Source organism: Dasypus novemcinctus, chromosome 10 (assembly GCF_030445035.2).
Source record: "Dasypus novemcinctus isolate mDasNov1 chromosome 10, mDasNov1.1.hap2, whole genome shotgun sequence".
NCBI classification, from domain to species: Eukaryota; Metazoa; Chordata; class Mammalia; order Cingulata; family Dasypodidae; genus Dasypus; species Dasypus novemcinctus.
In genome coordinates this window covers 116,768,672-116,787,631 of record NC_080682.1, presented here as the reverse complement: position 1 = coordinate 116,787,631, position 18,960 = coordinate 116,768,672, and the positions used below count along the sequence as shown (strand labels likewise).

At 41.7% G+C, this 18,960-nt stretch overlaps 1 protein-coding gene across 8 annotated transcripts in view; it reads right to left on the bottom strand.

Moving 5' to 3' along the window:
* The window catches only part of ANKRD42 (ankyrin repeat domain 42), a 96,147-nt gene extending 79,950 nt beyond the window's left edge, over positions 1-16,197 (bottom strand). For all 8 annotated transcript variants that reach the window (XM_023583239.3, XM_071218293.1, XM_023583240.3 and 5 more), the window contains exons 1-2: positions 15,454-16,197; positions 10,302-10,465 (exon numbers count right to left, since the gene is read on the bottom strand). In XM_023583239.3, the coding sequence (XP_023439007.2) occupies positions 10,302-10,465; positions 15,454-15,511 (222 nt within the window). In that variant the 5' untranslated portion in view covers positions 15,512-16,197. The remainder of the gene's footprint in view (positions 1-10,301; positions 10,466-15,453) is intronic.
* Between the last annotated feature and the right edge of the window lie 2,763 nt (positions 16,198-18,960).

Genomic DNA, 18,960 nt, shown 5'->3' with positions numbered 1-18,960 from the left:
ATTACCCTAGTACCAAAGCCAAACAAAGACACCACAAGAAAGGAAAATTACAGACCAATTTCTCTAATGAACCTAGATGCAAAAATCCTCAACAAAATACTTGCTAACCATATTCAACAACACATTAAACAAATTATACACCATGACCAAGTGGGATTCATTCCGGGTATGCAAGGATGGTTCAACGTAAGAAAATCAATCAATGTAATACACCATATAAACAGATTGAAGGAAAAAAATCACATGGTTATATCAATAGATGCAGAAAAAGCATTTGACAAAATACAGCACCCTTTCTTGATAAAAACACTACAAAGGATTGGAATACAAAAAAATTTTTTGAACGTGATAAAGAGTATATATGAAAAACCCACAGCCAACATAATTTACAATGGTGAAATCCTAAAATCCTTCCCTCTATGATCAGGAACAAGACAAGGATGCCCACTCTCTCCCCTTCTATTTAACATTGTCTTAGAAGTACTTGCTCGAGCGCTGAGGCAAGAACCAGATATAAAAGGCATTAAAATTGGAAAGGAAGAAGTCAAAATTTCATTATTTGCAGATGACATGATCCTATACGTAGAAAACCCTGAGAGATCTACAACAAAGCATCTAGAACTCATAAATGAGTTCAGTAAAGTCGCAGGTTATAAGAGCAATGCGCAAAAATCAGTAGCATTTCTGTACAACAATAATGAGCAAGATCAGGAGGAAATCAAGAAACAAATACCATTTACAATAGTCAATAAAAAAATAAAATACCTAGGAATAAATTTAAAGATGTAAAAAACTTAATCACAGAGAACTACACAAGACTATTCAAGGAAATCAAAGAAGATCTAAATAAATGGAAGAATATTCCCTGTTCGTGGATAGGAAGACTAAATATTATTAAGATGTCTATCCTACCAAAACTGATCTACACATTCAATGCAATCCCAATAAAAATGAACACAGTATTCTTTAATAAACTATAGAAACCAACTATCAAATTTATTTGGAAAGGACAGAGGCCCCGAATAGCCAAAAACATATTGAAAAAGAAAAATGAAATTTGAGGAATCACACTACCTGACTTCAAAACATACTGCAGGCTCAGGATTGAAACAGAAAGCTCCCGAGTCCGTCCGGCCATCAATAAACCATTTTCCCTTCTCAAAATCATTCCTGAGTCCTGGCCTCTCTATACGCAAATAATTGAACCTCTCTCAAATTCTACAACATTTTTGGCGACCGCAGCAGGACTGCAAATGAAGACCAGAGATGGTAGCATTTTGCTGCCCCTTCCAAATCGCCGAGGAACATGGGAGGACTCGGGTGAACCCCAAATCTGGGTGCCCCTGGATTAAATTTAATCCAGAAACAATGTGGGGTCCACAAGAATCTTCCCAACAAAAATTGAGGGCAATGGAAGGTCTGAAGAGAAAGATTTTGGGAACAAAAAAGAACTCCAAACATGGAAGAAGGCCTTGAATACATTGCAGGTTGCCTCTCCATGTGAGGTATTGGCTAGGCTGGTCACTGATCCCTCAATTAAAAATATTTGCTATATCAGCCTCTGGTTCTGCTCCTGCAGTCGATGGAAACTACGCTGCAGTTTCAAACTCCTGCAGCAGCCAATGATGACTCAGTACAGCCAAGGTACAATGGATATCGCCTCCAGACTGGCACTGCTCCATAGTGCCAGAGAGCACTACGCACCAGACTAGTACAATACTGGAAAATCTCTGCAGGATTAATGATGCTGCGACTTGCTCACTGCAGGAAGAACATGCTAAGTGGAGCCATAATACCAGGATACTCTGAAAACTAAGGGAATTTCCAACTTGGTGTGCTAATCCTGAATGAAGATAGTTGCCCAGGGACTGCCAGTTCACCAGGAACATCTGACGGAGCGCTTGAGTGCCAATCATTGAACAGCCTGGATGTGTCTTCATACAAAGCTAAGTGTCTGTTGCAATTTCTCTCTAAAGATAACTTTAAAAAGTATATATATGCTGTTCCCACCAGCTTTTAAGAAGGAGTGCCATCTTTGTAAGCACCTGACCTTGTCTGCCTCTGTGGTCCAGTGTCCTCTTTTAGAAGAAGGTATTCCAAATTTTTCACTAAGTTTGTTTCTTTCAAAATGAACATCTTATTAACCATATGAAGACTTCATCCAACTTCGTACAGAATACCAGATCCATCTTCCTCCAGTTAAAATAAAACAAGAGTTTTACACCTTATTAGGCAAGGATTACAGCCCATGACCAGCAGAAAGCAGTTACAGAAAAGAGATCATCTCCCTTCAGTACCTCTTTTAAATTAAAGATGTAAACACTTTAAGGGTAAAATAAAATTAATAGATGGATCTGGAACCTGACTGGAAATTCATGTGAGCGCCGGTGGCCCCAGGATGACTGCAGGGGGCCTCCGCCCCATTCTGCTGTCCAGAATGAAAACTTCTAAATTTCTAAAAACAGTCCTGGATGCTACACTAAAGATTGATAAATAATCAATCAAAACAACAAACAGCCATCCACCTCATAGCTCCAACAATAATTATGCCAAAGCTTAGCAAGTTAATCTTTGGCAAAGGGGGGAAATGACGTGGGCTATGGGTGGGAGGCTCTTTGTCTCTTCAGAGATAGCCTAAGCTGTCTGACTTGTGGGTATGAAACCGTAAGAGGCTGCAGTCCTGCCCTTGGTGACCATGGCAATGACTCCAGTCCCAGGAAACAGTTTAACAATGCAAAGTCTATAAACTTTAAGTATTCAGGGGAAATGCAAACAAAATATGCTAAAAGCTTATCCAGAATGTATGAAGTCCATACTAAAAGCTTACCTAAGATGTGGAAGATATATATGCTAATTCAAGCCTATTGAGAACTGAAACAAAGGGATTATTTTACCTTTCTTCTCTGTATAAAAGAAACTCGAAAGTCTTGTTTGGGGCTTGGGATTGAAACAGAAAGCTCCCGAGTCCGGCCAGCCGTCAATAAACCATTTTTCCTTCTCAAAAGAAAAAAAAAAAAACTACTACAAAGCTACAGTAGTGAATACAGCATGGTATTGGCATAAGGAGAGACACACAGACCAATGGAACCGAATTGGGAGTTCTGATATAGATCCTCATATGTATAGCCATATAATATTCGATAAAACCACCAAACCCTCTCAACTGGGAGAGAATGGCCTATTCAACAAATGGTGCCTGGAGAACTGGATAGCCATATGTAAAAGAATAAAAGAGGATTACCATCTCACACCTTATACAAAAATCAACTCAAGATGGATCAAAGACCTAAATATAAGAGCCAAGACCATAAAGACTTTGGAAAGCAGTGTAGGGAAGCATATACAAGACCTTGTAATAGGAAATGGCTTCATGAACTTCACACCAAAAGCACGAGCAGCAAAAGAACAAATAGAAAAATGGGACTTCCTCAAAATTAAAGCCTTCTGCACCTCAAAGCAGTTTCTCAATAAAGTGAAAAGGGAGCCTACACAATGGGAGAAAATATTTGGTAATCATATATCGGATAGGAGACTTATAATTTGCATATATAAAGAACTCCTATTTCTTGGAAATAAAAAGATAAACAACCCATTGAAAAAATGGGAAGAAGATTTAAACAGACACTTCTCCAAAGAAGAAATACCAAATGGCTAAAAAGCACATGAAAAAATGCTCCAAATCTCTAGCTATCAGGGAAATGCAAATCAAAACTACAATGAGATACCATCTTACTCCCATAAGATTGGCAGCTATGAAAAAAACAGAAGAATACAAATGCTGGAGAGGATGTGAAGAAAGGGGAACACTCATCCACTGCTGGTGGGAATGCAGAAGGATCCAACCATTCTGGAGGACAGTTTGGCGGTTTCTCAAAAAACTAACCATAGATTTGCCATATGAAAGATGGCAGAACTGAAAACAAGGACACAACAGATGTATGCACACCAATGTTCAAAGCAGCATTGTTCACTATTGTCAAAAGCTGGAATCAACCCAAATGCCCACCAACCGATGAATGGATAAATAAAATGTGGTATATACATACAATGTAATACTACTCAGCTTTAAGAACAAATACACTACAAACACACGTGATAACATGGATGAATCTTGAGAACCTTATGTTGAGTGAAGCAACCCAGGCATTGAAGGACAAATACTACATGACCTCAATGATATGAAATAAGTAAACCAAGCTGCCTCAGAGAGCTAAAGATTGGATGATAGGCTTATAGGAAATTGGAAGGTAGAGGAAGGATGTAAGCTGACATCTACATGGGTGAAATCTATGATAAACTGGAGGTAATTATGTGTATAAGGAAGGGATAAAATGGGGGCATAGGGTTACCTTTGGGTGGGACTTTGCAGGCTTGAGAGGGGCTAGGGACGGGAGGATGGGCAATATTGCCCAAGAAATTGGGGGGTGGGACAACATACGAACATAGGAGATCATCAGGTGTTCGTTGAGAGTATAATGCTGAGAAAACCTTTTCAAAAATATAATAAGGAAAGTTACCTGTTTAAGATACTTAAAGGGGATAATCTGATGCAGGACAGACTCCGAGGGAATATGTGAATGCTCATTTTGCCAGAGTGGGTTATATCATTGGGTAGAGACGCATATAATGAGAGTGAAGGTATATCCACATCCTGGGGAGGACTGAAGCCATCAAATAGAGGGAACTGTATCTCTCAAGAGAAATGGTGGCTCCCAGGGCATTAGGGCAGTTGAGCATGCCAAGCCCTCAACACTGTTGCAAGTATCTCTGAACATGGCTCTTCAAGAAATGAAGATTGACTGCCACTGTGGGCCCTAAGGGGAGGAGGAAATAGGTATTGAATAGATGAAACCAATGTAACTATGTGGGCAATAGAAGTGTTTCCCAAGAGTACACAAGGGTGGATATAAGACATGTAAAATTACACCAAAAATATATAGGGGCTAATAGGCTAAAATGTAAATCATAATGTAAAACATAAGATAACTAAAAATGTAGAAAATTGTATAGTCTAAAATATAAACCACAATGTAAACACAAATGTTACCTTGTTTGAAAGCTATTGTCTCAATATCTGTACATCAGTTTCAGTAAATATGGTATGCATATGTTAAAAGATCATTGCTGTGGAAAGGAAAATGTTTTATGTTGGATATGTGGGAGTACTGTATATTGTGTATATGAATTACTGTGATCTAAAACTCATGTGAAGATAAGCTTATTAGGAAAAAGAAAAGAAAATGATAGGATATAGAATTTTTCCAAATTAATATGTATTCTATATCTAACCTTTAAATTCATTGCTATATTCCATTTTACTATTAAGGGAACCTGGCAATATATTGGGCTTCACTTTTTAGCAAGTTCGGGATCACAGAGAGGTCCAACAATGGCAGCGGAGGAATACTGGTGTGGGATGTTATTGACAGGGGATACACCGTTGGCAGGGAGTTCTACAAGGCATATATCTAAGGTACATAAAAATGTGTGGATATTTTCATAGTGGAAACAATTAAAAACAACTGAGGGAGTGCTGAGTTCCTAGCCAGGGGAGCTCTATCACAGTCCCTAAAGGAACAGCAACAATCCCCCAAGTGCAACGGCAAAGACCAAAAAAGAATGAAAGTCCAACAATGAGCCCCTGATACTAATGACTATGCTTGTGAGCCTGTGCACCTGAAATAAGAACAAGGCCTAGAGCAGCAGTGTGCCTAAGAGTTACTTCCGGAGAGCCTCCGTGTAGCTCAAATGTGGCCAGTCTCTAAGCCATGCAGTCTCTAAGTCAGCATGTAAATTTGTTGCCTTCCCCTCAGCATGGGACGTGACTCCCAGGGATGAACCTCCCTGGTGCCGAGGGATCAATACCAAGTACCAGCTGATGATATAACTAGAAAATGACCTTGAATAAAAGGTTCAACTCGGACCAGCAGAATATCTCTGTCTACATATAATAACAGGAGTTAAAAATGCTTTTTGACCTAAATCTAGGGGGAAATGGAAAGGACAAATGAGTTTATATGGCTATGAGTCTCTAAAAAAGAGCCGGGAGGTTATCAGAGCGGTTGCCCTTATGAACACCTGAGCAGAGTCCCAGAGACAGATAAAGTAGATACAACCCCGGGTATTGGTTCTTCTGAGGGCTACAGAGACCCACAGGTTTATGGTCATATCAGATGGAGTTCAGCGCCATGTCAATTGGCCCTTCTTTGGAGTTGGTGCTTCTGTGTGATGGAGCTGGACTCAGATGTGATCTCTTTTCCCAAGCTTTTCCTGTTACTTTACTAGAATTATAGTTGGTGCTGGGGTTTAATATATACCCAGGGGATCTGAATCTCTGGACTGATCATATGATAGTCAGGCCCTGAGCCTCAACAGACTTCAGCTCCTACACTCTGGTTTATTGGACTTACCCCACTCAGCTAACATGGAGGTGAAGAAGGTCAACCACCACACCATGGAGCCAAGAGTGCCTACAACTGAAAGCAGGAGGATTGCATCCAGCATCCATGTGGAATCTAAGCCCCCTCTTGACATAGATGTGGAATGGACACAACCAATCCAAGGTCCACAGGATGGAGGAATAGAATATGGATTAGAGTGGACTTACTGATATTCTATTCATGAACTATTGTGATTAGTAATCGAAGAAAATGTGGCATTGGTGTGGAGAAAGGGGCCATGGTGGTTGCTGGGTGTGGGGAATGGGAGGAAGAGATGAGATGTGGAGGCGTTTTCGGGATTTGGAGTTGTCCTGGGTGGTGCTGCAGGGACAATTACCGGACATTGTAGGTCCTCCCATGGCCCACTGGATGGAACGTGGGAGAGTGTGGGCTATGATGTGGACCACTGACCATGAGGTGCAGCGATGCTCAGAGATGTATTCACCAAATGTAATGAATGTCTCATGATGATGGAGGAGAATGTTGCTATGGGGGGAGTAGTGGGGTGAGAGGGGTGGGGGGGTATGTGGGGACCTCATATTTTTTTAATGTAATTTTTAAAAAATGAATAAAGACAAAAAAAAAAAAAAAGATCTTGTGGGAGCTGATAGCTTCTTGGATCAAACACTCAGGCATGAACAAAAAAAGAAAAAAAAAAAGATAAATGGGACCTCCTCAAAATTACACACTTTTGTCCCACAACGGACTCTGTTAAAAGGGTGAAAAGGCTGTTTACTCAAGTGGGAGAATATATTTGGAAATCACATATCCAATAAGGGTTTAATATCCATGATATAGAAAAAGATCATACAACTCAACAACTAAAAGAAGAATGACCCAATTAAAAAATTGGCAGAAGATTTGGATAGAAATTTGTCCAAAGAAGAAATACAAATGGCAAAAAAACAAACGAAAAAACGTTCAACATCACTAGCGAATAGGAAAACGAAAATCAAAGCTACAATGAGATATCATTTCACACCTATTAGAATGGACTATTAAAAAGACAGAAAACTACAATTGTTGGAGAGGATCTGGAGAGAAAGGAATACTTATTCACTGTTGGTGGGAATGTAGAATGGCACAGCTACTGTGGAGGACTGTTTGGAAGTTCCTAAAGAAGATGATTATAGTTTTGCCACGTAATCCTGCAATACCACCACTGGGTACCTACCCAGAAGAACTGAGAGCAGTGACATGAACAGACATGTGCACAGATATTCATAGCAGCATTATTCACAATTACCAAAAGATGGAAACAACCCAGGTGTCCATCAACCAATGAATGAATAAACAAATTATGGCATATACACAAAGTGGAATATTATGCAGCTATAAAAAGAAATGAAGTCATGAAGCATATGGCAACATGAACGAACCTGGAGGACTTTATGTTGAGTGAAGCAAGACAGACCCAAAAGGACAAACAATTTATGATTGTGCTATTATAAACTAAATACATTATATAAACTCATGGGTTTAATAACTTGAATAGGGGTCACAAGAAAATAGAATGAGGTTAGGGAATGGAAAGCTGAGGGTTAACTTGTGCAGAATTGGTAAAAAGTTTGTATGTTAATCTTCAGAAATTAATAGAAAAGATGAAAGCCAACACAAAATGTTTGTAACTAGCAGAGCTATTATTACATGGGTATGACGGGTTGAAAGGATGTCTATGGTCATGTACATTAAAGCTAAAAAATGTAACATGGGACTGTACAGCATAGTGAAACCTCATGTGAAATACAAATAAGGGTAATATTGCATATACAAGACTGTTTTTATTTGAAACTGAACAGATGTTATTTATGTTAATGTTATAAGATGCTAATAGCAGGCAAAAAAAAAAAGTTATTCTAAGTGAAAGAAACCAGACACACAGTACTTCATATTGTGCAATTCCATTTATATAAAACATAAATATAAATCAATTTATAAAAATGGAATTAGATTAGTGGTGATGTAGGGCTGAGGAAGGATAGACGGAATGAGAAGTGACTGCTAAGGGGTATGGAGTTTCTTTTTAGAGCATGAAATTGTTCTAAATTTTTTGTGGTGATTAATGCCCAACACTTTGATTATACTAAAAGCCATTGATTATACACTTTGGATAGATTGTATGGTATGTGAATTTGTCTCGACAAAACTGCTTTCAAAAAAAGAGACTTATGAGAATTAATCATCAAATTTGATTTCTACCTAGTTTGAACCAACTGACTAAAAAAGATATTTTGGGGACAATCTGGGAAATCTGTACCAGGTTTAAGATAACATTAGGGGGAAGCAGATTTGGCTCAACTGATAGAGCTTCCACCTACCACAGGGGAGTTCCAGGGTTCAAACCCCGGGCTTCCTCGACCCATGTGGAGCTGGCCCACGCGCTGTGCTGAGGCGCGCAAGGAATGCTGTGCCACGTAGGGGTGTCCCCCGCGTAGGGGAGCCCCACGTGCAAGGAGTACACCCTGTAAGGAGAGCCACCCCGAACAAAAAAGGTGCAGCCTGCCCAGGTATGTCACTGTACACTTGGAGAGCTGATGCAGCAAGATGACACAACAAAAGAGGCACAGATTTCCAGTGCCACCAACGAGAATCCAAGCAGACAAAGAGGAACACACACAGTGAATAGACACAAGAGAGCAGATAATGGTGGGGAGGAGATGGGGGAGGAGAAATAAATAAATAAATCTTTTAAAAAAAAAGATAACATTAGGGAATCATTGCTAATTTTACACAGAGCCATAGAATTGCTGCTATGAATGAAAATGCCCATGGTTTTTAGAAACACAAAACAAAATATTTAAATAGGAAATATCATGATATCTGTGATTTGCTTTAAAAGATTTCAAAAAAAAATATTAAGATAATGGCGTATATGGCAAAATGTTATGTCTAGGTGATGGGTACTTGCCTGTATGTTGGTAAAACTTTCGTAATAAATTGTTTTTAAAGTGACTTGGAAATAAATGGAAGATAGCTCCTTCTTACAAAAATAATAATAATAATAAGATAGTAATACGAGGATAGCAAAATTGATACTGTATGACTTCAAAAGGCAATGCGGCTTCCACCTGGCTCTCTCAGGATGCCTGCCTTGGAACTAGCCACTTGGTTGTAAGGAAGCACAAACTGCCCAAGTGAAGAGACCACATGGAAAGGTTCACATGGAGAGGAATTCAGGTGCCAGCCTACAGACAGCACTGATCACCAGATATTCGAGACCAGCCATGAGCATAAATAAATGGTTGTTTTACGTCACTAAGGTTTTTTTTGTTTTTTTTTTAATTTATGTATTTCTATCCCCTTCCCCCTCCACCCCAGCTGTCTGTTCTCTGGGTCTATTTGCTGCATCTTCTTCTTTGTCCACTTCTGCTGTTGTCACCCGGCACAGGAATCTGTACTTCTTTTTGTTGTGTCATCTTGTGTCAGCTCTCTGTGTATGAGGCACCATTCCTGGGCAGGCTGCACTTTCTTTCAGGCTGGGCGGCTCTCTTTACGGGGTGCACTCCTTGCGTGTGAGGCTCCCCTACGCGGGGGACACCCCTGCATGGCACAGCACTCCTTGCGCATATCAGCACTGTGCGTGGGCCAGCTCCACACGGGTCAAGGAGGCCCAGGGTTTGAACCGAGGACCTCCCATGTGGTAGACGGATGCCCTAACCACTGGGCCAAGTCCACTTCCCTGTCACTAAGTTTTTGGATAATTTGTTATGAAGCCACAGTATCCAGAACATCCAAATATTAGACTGAATTGAAAAGAATATTTGCAGTGCCTAGTATAAGGGCTCAGCCCTGTTTGCTGAATTTACAAAACTGCTACAGCTATAAACTTAGCACAATTTAAAAATTTATAAAGCTTCTTACCTCCAAGCTTCCAGAATGTGCTGCCCAATGTAAAGGGGTAAATTTATGGAGAACATCAACTTCATTAATGCTAACTCCTTTTTCCACTATTTCTGAAAGCTGCTTTACATCACCAGCTCGTACTGCATCTTGCAAGCTACAAAAATGCACCTTCTTCCTGATGCCTGTTTAAAAAAACAAATCAAATAGTTTAAAGTATATTACACAACTGTGGAATAAAAGACTACAGTGATAATTAAAGAGAATACCACTTTGGCTTTCCAAATAATTTACTGCAAGGATGTTCGTGATTAACATCTCAGTCAGACTTCTGCTTTCTGTTCCACTATGTAAAGAGCTTGGAAGTCATTACTTCTATCCTTATAAGAAAAAGTTGAGCAAACTGAAAACAACTTTACTTGGACCCATCAGAGAACTGAGGTCTCAGAGCAAACCACTACCCCAAAATCTGGAGAGACAAGTAAATATAGAGAAATAACCCAGATCAGTTTACCTGGAGCAGAAGCCACTAGAGTAAAGAATCAGTAGGAATACTTAAATGGTAATTTTGAGGAACTGCTAGGGCTGAATGCTGACTAGGCTATGACTGAGAAACTCCTGAGGACTGACAGTCAGAAGGACCCCTACACTTTCATGGATTTTACCTCCAGAGCTCCCACCAGGTTATCACTGTTAAGAGTCATGAAAACTTACTTTATGACTCCAGCAGGAGGGGGAAAGTAACTATTTGAAATACACAGGGTACGTGCACTCTGCATAACAAAGGATCCTGTAAAAAAGACTTTATCAGTGTTAGTGCACATGGGCAGGGCAATTACCCAGCTCCAGTCTCTTCTAGCCTTTCTGTCTCACCTAAGGAGGTGAAATTTTTTTTTTAAAAGGTTAGAAACAGTTGTGCAGGTAACAAATCTACTACAAGACTGAGATTTAATCATAAGATTATGGAATGCATTCTTCCCCCCTACTTTACCACCACACCAATTGGACTCCAGTATAGTAAAAGTGGATTGCAACTAAAAGAGCTGCAAGGATAATTCTTTTTAAGAAAGAGTTCACAGGGAAACCCAAAGACAACAGCAGAGGGACGCAGATGTGGCTCAGGGGACTGGGCTCCCACCTACCACAAGGGAGGCCACTGGTTCGGATCCTGGTGCCTTCCTAAAGAAGGCAGCAAGCTGACACAGTAAGAGACAGAAGAAGAAAAAACATAATGAGAGATACAATAAAAGCAAGAGGAGGTGACACAAATAACTAGGCATTTCCCTCCCACATCGGAGGTCCCGGGTTCAGCTCCCAGTGCCTCCTAAAGAAACAAGGAAGATGAACAGACACAGGAAGTAAAAAACAACAATGGGATGGGAAGAAATACATAAATTTTAAAAAAATAAAAGAAAACAGCAGAGACAAAAGAAAGGATAGTGCAAGAATTTAACCCTCTGGCACTTATGATTACAGCAAACATTAAACATTCAATCCCTGGCCAGATTAACATAAAACCTCACAACGAAAGTCTATTTACCTCAATTCCTACTGCCCAATATATCATGTCTGATTTTCAACACAAAATTACAAAGCATGGTAAAAGGCAGAAAAAACCACAGTCTGAAAAGACAAAGCAAGCATAAAAACCAGATCCATATATGACACAGATTTTGCACTTAACAGACAGGGAACTTAAAATAACTATGATTAATACGATAAGAACCCAAACAAAGTAGACAACATGCAAGAACAGATGAGTAATGCAAGCAGGGAGATGGAAACTCTAAGAAAGAGGCAAAAGAAAATACAAGAGATCAAAAATACTCTAACAGAAATGAAGAATACCTTTTATGACCTCATTAATAGATGGACATGGCCAAAGAATCAGTGAGCTTAAAGAGATGTCAACAGAAATTTTCCAAACTGAATTTTAAAAGAGAAAAAAGAATTAAAAAAAAAAAAAAAAGATTATCTAGAACCAAGGGACAATTTCAAAAGGTATAATATATACACAATTGGAATATCAGGAGAAGAGAATACAGGGCAAAAGAAATATCTGAAGTAATAAATGCTGAGAATGGTTCAAAAATGACAGATTCCAAACACAGATTCATAAAGATCAGAGAATACAAAATAGGACAGATATCAAGAAGTACACTAGGCATACAAAGGAGAAGACAAAACTGTAGAAGACCAAAGGCAAAGAGAAAATCTTGAAATAAGCTGCCAGGGGTTGGGGGGAGGTACTTCCATAAGAAAGAGATAAGAATTATCAGAAACCATGCAAACAAGAAGAGTGTGAAATATTTAAATTGTTGAAAGAAGAAAAAAATGAGGGAAAAAAAACCCACATTATTTCTAGATTTCTATATCCAGTGAAATTAGCCTTCAAAACTGAAGGAAAAGGGAACCAGATGTGGCTCAAGTGATATGGCCTCCACCTACCATATGGGAGGACCTGGGTTCAATCCCTGGGGCCTCCTGGTGAAAAAAGAAGAAGAGAAAGCATGCCCACATGACAAGCCGAGTGCCCATGTAGCAAGCTGAGCGCCCATGTGGGTACCTGCGTGGCAAGCCGAGTGCCCACATGGTGAGCCGAGGGCCCACACGAGTGCCTGTGTGGCGAGCCAAGTGCCCGCGGGAGTACCATGTCATGAGCCGAGTGCCCACGTGGTCAGCCGAGTGCCCACACAAGTGCCCAAGTGGTGAACGAGTACCCACACAGTGAGCTGAGTGCCCACAAGTGCCCATGTGGTGAGCCAAGTGCCTGTATGATGAGCCGAGTGCCGGTGCAGCAAGCCAAGTGCCCGTGCAGTGAGCCAGTGCCTCCACAAGTGAGTCACGCAGCAAGATGATGACGTGACAAAAGAGAGAGGACGGGAGAGTCAAGGTGAGGCTAACCAGAGATCAGGAACTGAGGTGGCACAATTGACAGGGAAACTCCTTCCACATCAGAGGTCCCCAGGATCAAATCTGGATGAATCCTAGAGAAGAAAAATAAGAAGAGAAGACAAAAAGAGAAATAGACACAGAAGATAACAGTGAATGGACACCAACAGCAAAAACAGCAGGGTGGGGGAAGGGGAGGGGAAGAAAAAAAAAGTGAAGGAAAATAGTTTCTTAAACAAACAAAACCAAGGGTTTTCACCAGCAGACCTGCCCTACAAGAAATGTTAAAAGAAATTCTTCATGAAGAAGCAAAATGATAGGTCAGAAACTCAGCTCTACGTTAAAAAAAAAAAAAAAGAAATGCATCAGAGAAGGAATAAATGAAGGTAAAGTAAAATAATTTCTCTTGTTAATATATTTAATAGATGTTTGTTAAAAGTAATCATGGTGACAATATATTTGTGATTATAGCTTATGAATAATGAAATGAATGACAACAATTTTATAAAGAATGGGAGGGAGGAATTGTTTTATGGTACCAGCACTCCCTTTGAAAAGGTATAATGCTATTTGAAAAGTAAACTTAATGTATACCACAAACTCTAGGTTAACCACGAAAAACTTTTAAAAACAAGTAAAACTGGGAAGCTGCTGTGGCTGAATCAGTTGGACTCCCGTCTACCATATGGGAGGCCCTGGGTTCGCGTCCCAGGGCCTCCTTGTGAAGACAAGCTGGCCCATGCACCGTGGAGAGCTGATGGCCTGTGCACCACAGAGAGCTGATGGCCCGTGCACCGCGGACAGCTGGTGCAGCAAGATGACCCAACAAAGGGGGATAAGCAGATACAGAAAAAACATGCAGCCAATGGACAAAGAAGAGACAGCAAAGAAAGGAACAAGCCGCAAGGAGGGAATAATCAATTTTTAAAAATTAAATTACAAAAAAAAAGTAAAACTGATATACTAAAAGAAGTTAAAGTCAACCATAACAAAGCCTGTCATTTCATTTACCAGCTAGTATTTACTAAGTACCTACTATATGTGAGGCGCTTTGCCAGGCCCTGGGGATGTACAGTCCCTACACTAGGAAGCGTGCAATTCTAGTGATATCAAAATAGCTTACAGCTATTAACTGATATATATATTATCAATATTTGTCTTATCTTTCTAATTCATTTGCCCTACAAGAAAGAAATGGCAGGTGATGATTTTTAGTTCACACTCTAGCATTCTGTTTTATAATTCAATGTTCCAAACATCAAGAGTTCATTGCCAGGGGCAGTGGACTTGGCCCAGTGGTTAGGGCATCCATCTACCACATGCGAGGTCCATGGTTCAAACCCCGGGCCTCCTTGACCCATGTGGAGCTGGCCCATGCGCAGTGATGTGCGCAAGGAGTGCCCTGCCACGAAGGGGTGTCCCACGAGCAGGGGAGCCCCACGCAGAGAGCCGCCCAGCATGAAAGAAAGTGCAGCCTGCCCAGGAGTGGTGCAGCCAGATGATGCAACAAAGAAACACAGATTCCTGTGCCACTGACAACAACAAAAGCGGACAAAGAAGACGCAGCAAATAGACACAGAGAACAGACAACTGGGGGGGGGGGGAAGGGGAGAGAAATAAATAATCTTTAAAAAAAAACAGCAAAAGAGTTCATTGCTTATGGAAGACTTATGGAATTATGAAACATGAATCCAAGCACGAACAGGCACAGTTGGTGGAGGCAGGAAAGAGTAAGTAGCTCAACTGAACATTTCCTCAACAAACGAAAACAAAACAAGGCATGATTCCTGACTTCAGGAGTTCCATGATCCTGTTTCAAGAACAACTCACCAAACTTGTGGCATATAATCAATGCAACTCTGTACTACTATTTATCTATATGTGTGTCCCCTCTGCACAGTTAGAATGTTCATTTCTCGAGGGCTGGAATCACATCTTATATTGGAATCAGATCTTATAAAAACCCTTAGCAAAACCTTAGCAAAGAGCTCCACAGGGTCAAATGATGCGGAGAAGTCAAGAAAGAACTTAAAAGGGTCCATAAGATTTAACCAGAGCTGATGTCAACCAGGGCAAGAAGTCTCAGGGTGGTGGTGGAGATGGAAAGAGAAGGAGGAAAGCTGAAATGAGGGAGAAGAGGGGGACGGCTGAACAGCTTTGCCGACCCACTGACAAAAGGGCAAGTAGGGGTAATAAGCGAAAGGTGAGAAAGGGAAATGCAAGAAAGGGCTAGAAAAGTAGAGGAGGCAAAGGCAAGGGCCGAAGAGGTGGGCTGACTCACACGGGGTTGCTGTCACCAGAGGAGCGCTGGAGGGGGCTGAATCCGACACCCCAGGCATGGTGCAACTCCCGGGACTCTGGGGAGGAGCTGAGTCTGGGCTCCTGCTCCCGCGGCGGTCTTCAGCTGCTCTGGCCGACGAACCACTGCAGCGGCAGCTGCCGTCTTCTGCGTCGTTGCTTGACCGGGGGCCGCCGCGGCGCTCGCTTGTTCGCCCGCAACGCGAGGCCTCCTCTTCACTTTGGCTCCCAGAAGCCGCCGCGGCAGCTGCCAGCGTCCTGGCCGACCACCACGGCGGGGTCGCTGGCCGCGGAGCCGCAAACTCCACTCACCCCCGCCCGAGGGCTGCTGAGGCCGCGGCCGCCGACGCCCCGTCCCGCGCAGGCGGCACGGGGGCGGTGGCCGTGGTCCCTCACTCTCCCGAGAGCCGCTGCTGTGGTGGCCACCACCAGCCCTAACGCCCTCCCAAGAGACCCTGTGGCTGCCTTCACGTCCTTCTCGAGCCACTGCAGGAGAAGCGGCCGTCTTCACTTATTCTTCCCGCGGAGCCCCTGCGGCGGTGGCTGTCGTTTTCGCGGCCTCTTTCCCCGCGACGGCCTATCAGCGGCTTATCCTCCCCTCGCAGTGGCTGAGGCGGAGGCCGCCGACTTGGTTTGCAGCGCTACGCTCTCCTCGAACTCGCCGTCCAGCGGCCCGCGGCCCGCCTCCCGGCTGGAGCTTGGCAGCGCCGTCGCCTTGGAAACTAGTGTACTTCCGGCGTGCTGCGGTCATTTCCGGTTCCTCACGGCCTCGCGTTACTTCCTGCTCCCCTCCCTTCGCTCTCTTCAAGGCATCGCCTCCAGGGAAATCGCGTGGTGCTGTGGGCCGGTTTTCGGTGGAGTTCTCCTCGGTATTCCAGCCGGCCTGCCGAGGCTTCGTCGCTGTAACAGCCTGGCTTCGACGGCGCCCTCCATCGCGCGGCGACCCAGGGGGAGGCCCCAGGACTGCATCCCGCGTTGAGGATCTGTGGCGCCGGACGGGCGGGGTCTTTCCCCTTTTCGTCCTTGGCAGATCGGGCACGGCTTTTCAGCGCTGGATGAGACGTTGTGTCTCTCTTCCTACTCTATCATTTCACAAAAATCGAAACAGGCCGAAAGGAAAAATTAGCAGCTGCAGCCGCCGTCAATACTGAGTGCTTTTCCTAGTGCCAGGCTCTTTGATAATACGTAATTTTGCATGGTAGATGTTACCCCATTTTACAGGTATAGAGACTCAAGGTATCAGTAATATGCCCGAGGCCTAACCGCAGGTAAGTGGTAGAGGCTGTATAAAAACTAGGTTTTTAGATCAAATACTGCTCTAGGTCTCCGGACTCCATAGCCAAGGGTTTCTTTCACTGTAGTATGTTTACTTTTAGCAGCTTGGCCGCAATCTTTCTTCAACTCTGCTGCTTAACCTGTATTCCATTTATTATTCGTTCTAAACATATGGGTCAGGTGTTATGCCAAAAGCTGAGAATATGTAAGAAGAATTCTCTGCCCTGGACGGACATCACCCCACCCCTCCTTGGTTCCCCTGTCAATCTGTTTTTTCCATCCTTACTGCCTTCCCATACCTGTCGTCTCGCCCCAGAATAATGAATTGGAGCCCTGGAAACATTCCATACTTTTCAAAACTCTTGTGCCTTTGTATATACTCTACCTCCTACCAGGAAGCTACCTGTCTTCTCCCCAGTATTAAAATTCTGTGAACACATTTGGGAAATTCCACGAACCCTCCCTCTTCACCTTCAAGATAAAAAAATTGCCCTTTAACTTGCCTAGCCTTTTTAATATTCTTACTAACACAATAGTTTTAATGTGAATAACTCAATAATGCCATTTATTGAGTTCATATGATCAGTCTGGCAGTATAGCAAATGCTTTATATTTTTATTTAATCATTATTAATACTAGTCAGGGTAGGTATTATTGATCCCTTGTACAGATAGAGCATAAGGCACAAAAGTTAATTGACTGAGGATATACAGCTAGTAAGTACCTGAATTAAGATTCTAAGGTAGTTCTTTAATTTTGCTGCAGATGCTCCTCAAATTCTCTGAATTCACACGGCCACTAATCACATTGCAATTACCATTTAACAGTTCATCCTCCACCTTTCACCCACCTCCATCCACTTCCACCTACCCCACCATGGACTCTGAGCTTCTGGAAGAAAGGAACTGTATCTTTTTCAGCTTAGCATCCCTACAATCTTGAATACTTAGTTCAAGGGAAGAGCTTGGTAACTGTTGTGTGGCTGGGTGGGAGGGTTTATCGGTTAATGGTCAAGTGGATGCACTGACAGGCTGAAAGTAAAGTTTTTCAAAGTTGGGAGGGATTTGGAGATCAGTCATTCCATCCCCTCATTTTTAGAATTAGGGCAGTTGAGGCCTTTTGTCTTGCCAGATGTCCATTAAGTGATTAATGTCTTCCAGTTTCTATGCCAAATGATTTGCAAGTAGTTTCAATTTTAATCTTTATTTTTGTTTCTGTCTTTACAGATGAAGAAACAGTTTTGGTCAAGATCACATAATTAGGAGGTGGGGAAGTGGAACCCACTTATGACTGACTTGAAATTAATACAGTGCCTATAGCCACTTATGTAATAATGGTAAAGGCTCTATTTCCTGCTGTGCTGTGTGGAGTGGATAAACTCACGGAGAGTATAAGACAGCACATGACAAACACTTAAAGGATGGCAGAAAGAATGAGAAAGGTCAACAGAGAAACAGGTAGCAAGCTGAAGAAGTAAAATTTCCCCAAACTTATAAGAAAAGGAGTAAAAATAAAAGCAGAAAATAATGAAATAGAAAATAAAACTGATCATAATAATAGCTGGTTTGAAAAGAACAATAAAGTAGATACTCAGCAAATCTGAGGGAAAAAAGGGGATATTAGAAACAAAGGGAACATTACAGAAATGAAGGCAACTTTGAAAATCAGAAGTAACTTATGATTTTGTATACCCCTATACCAATAATTTTGAAAATTGCAGTGAACAAGTTTCTAGGATAATAATTTTTTAAAATTGACTTAGAAAACCTTAATAATCATTAAAAAAAGTCTACCCCCACCCCACAATATGCACCAGGATCAAATAATGGGGGGGGGTGCTTCCGGACTATGAGCTAGCATAATCCTAACAGAATCTAAACAAAATATTAACAAAGAAAGATAGCTCAGTCTCACTCATGAATATATAGCAAAAATCCTAAGTAAAATATGAATGAAGACTTAAGTGCCTTAAGAGAATAATAGCCAAAGCCAAGTTGGGTTTATTCTACCATTACAAGGATGGGTCAACATTAGATGATAAGGTAAATTAAAGTTGCTACATTAACGGAAAATAGGAAAAACATATCTTAGTTGATGCTGAAAAAGCATTTGAAAAATTAGCGTCTATTACTGAGGGAAAAAACTCATAGTAATCAAGTAATGAAAGGATACTTTCTTAACTGGATGGAGGGTATCAATCCAAAATAAACAGTGA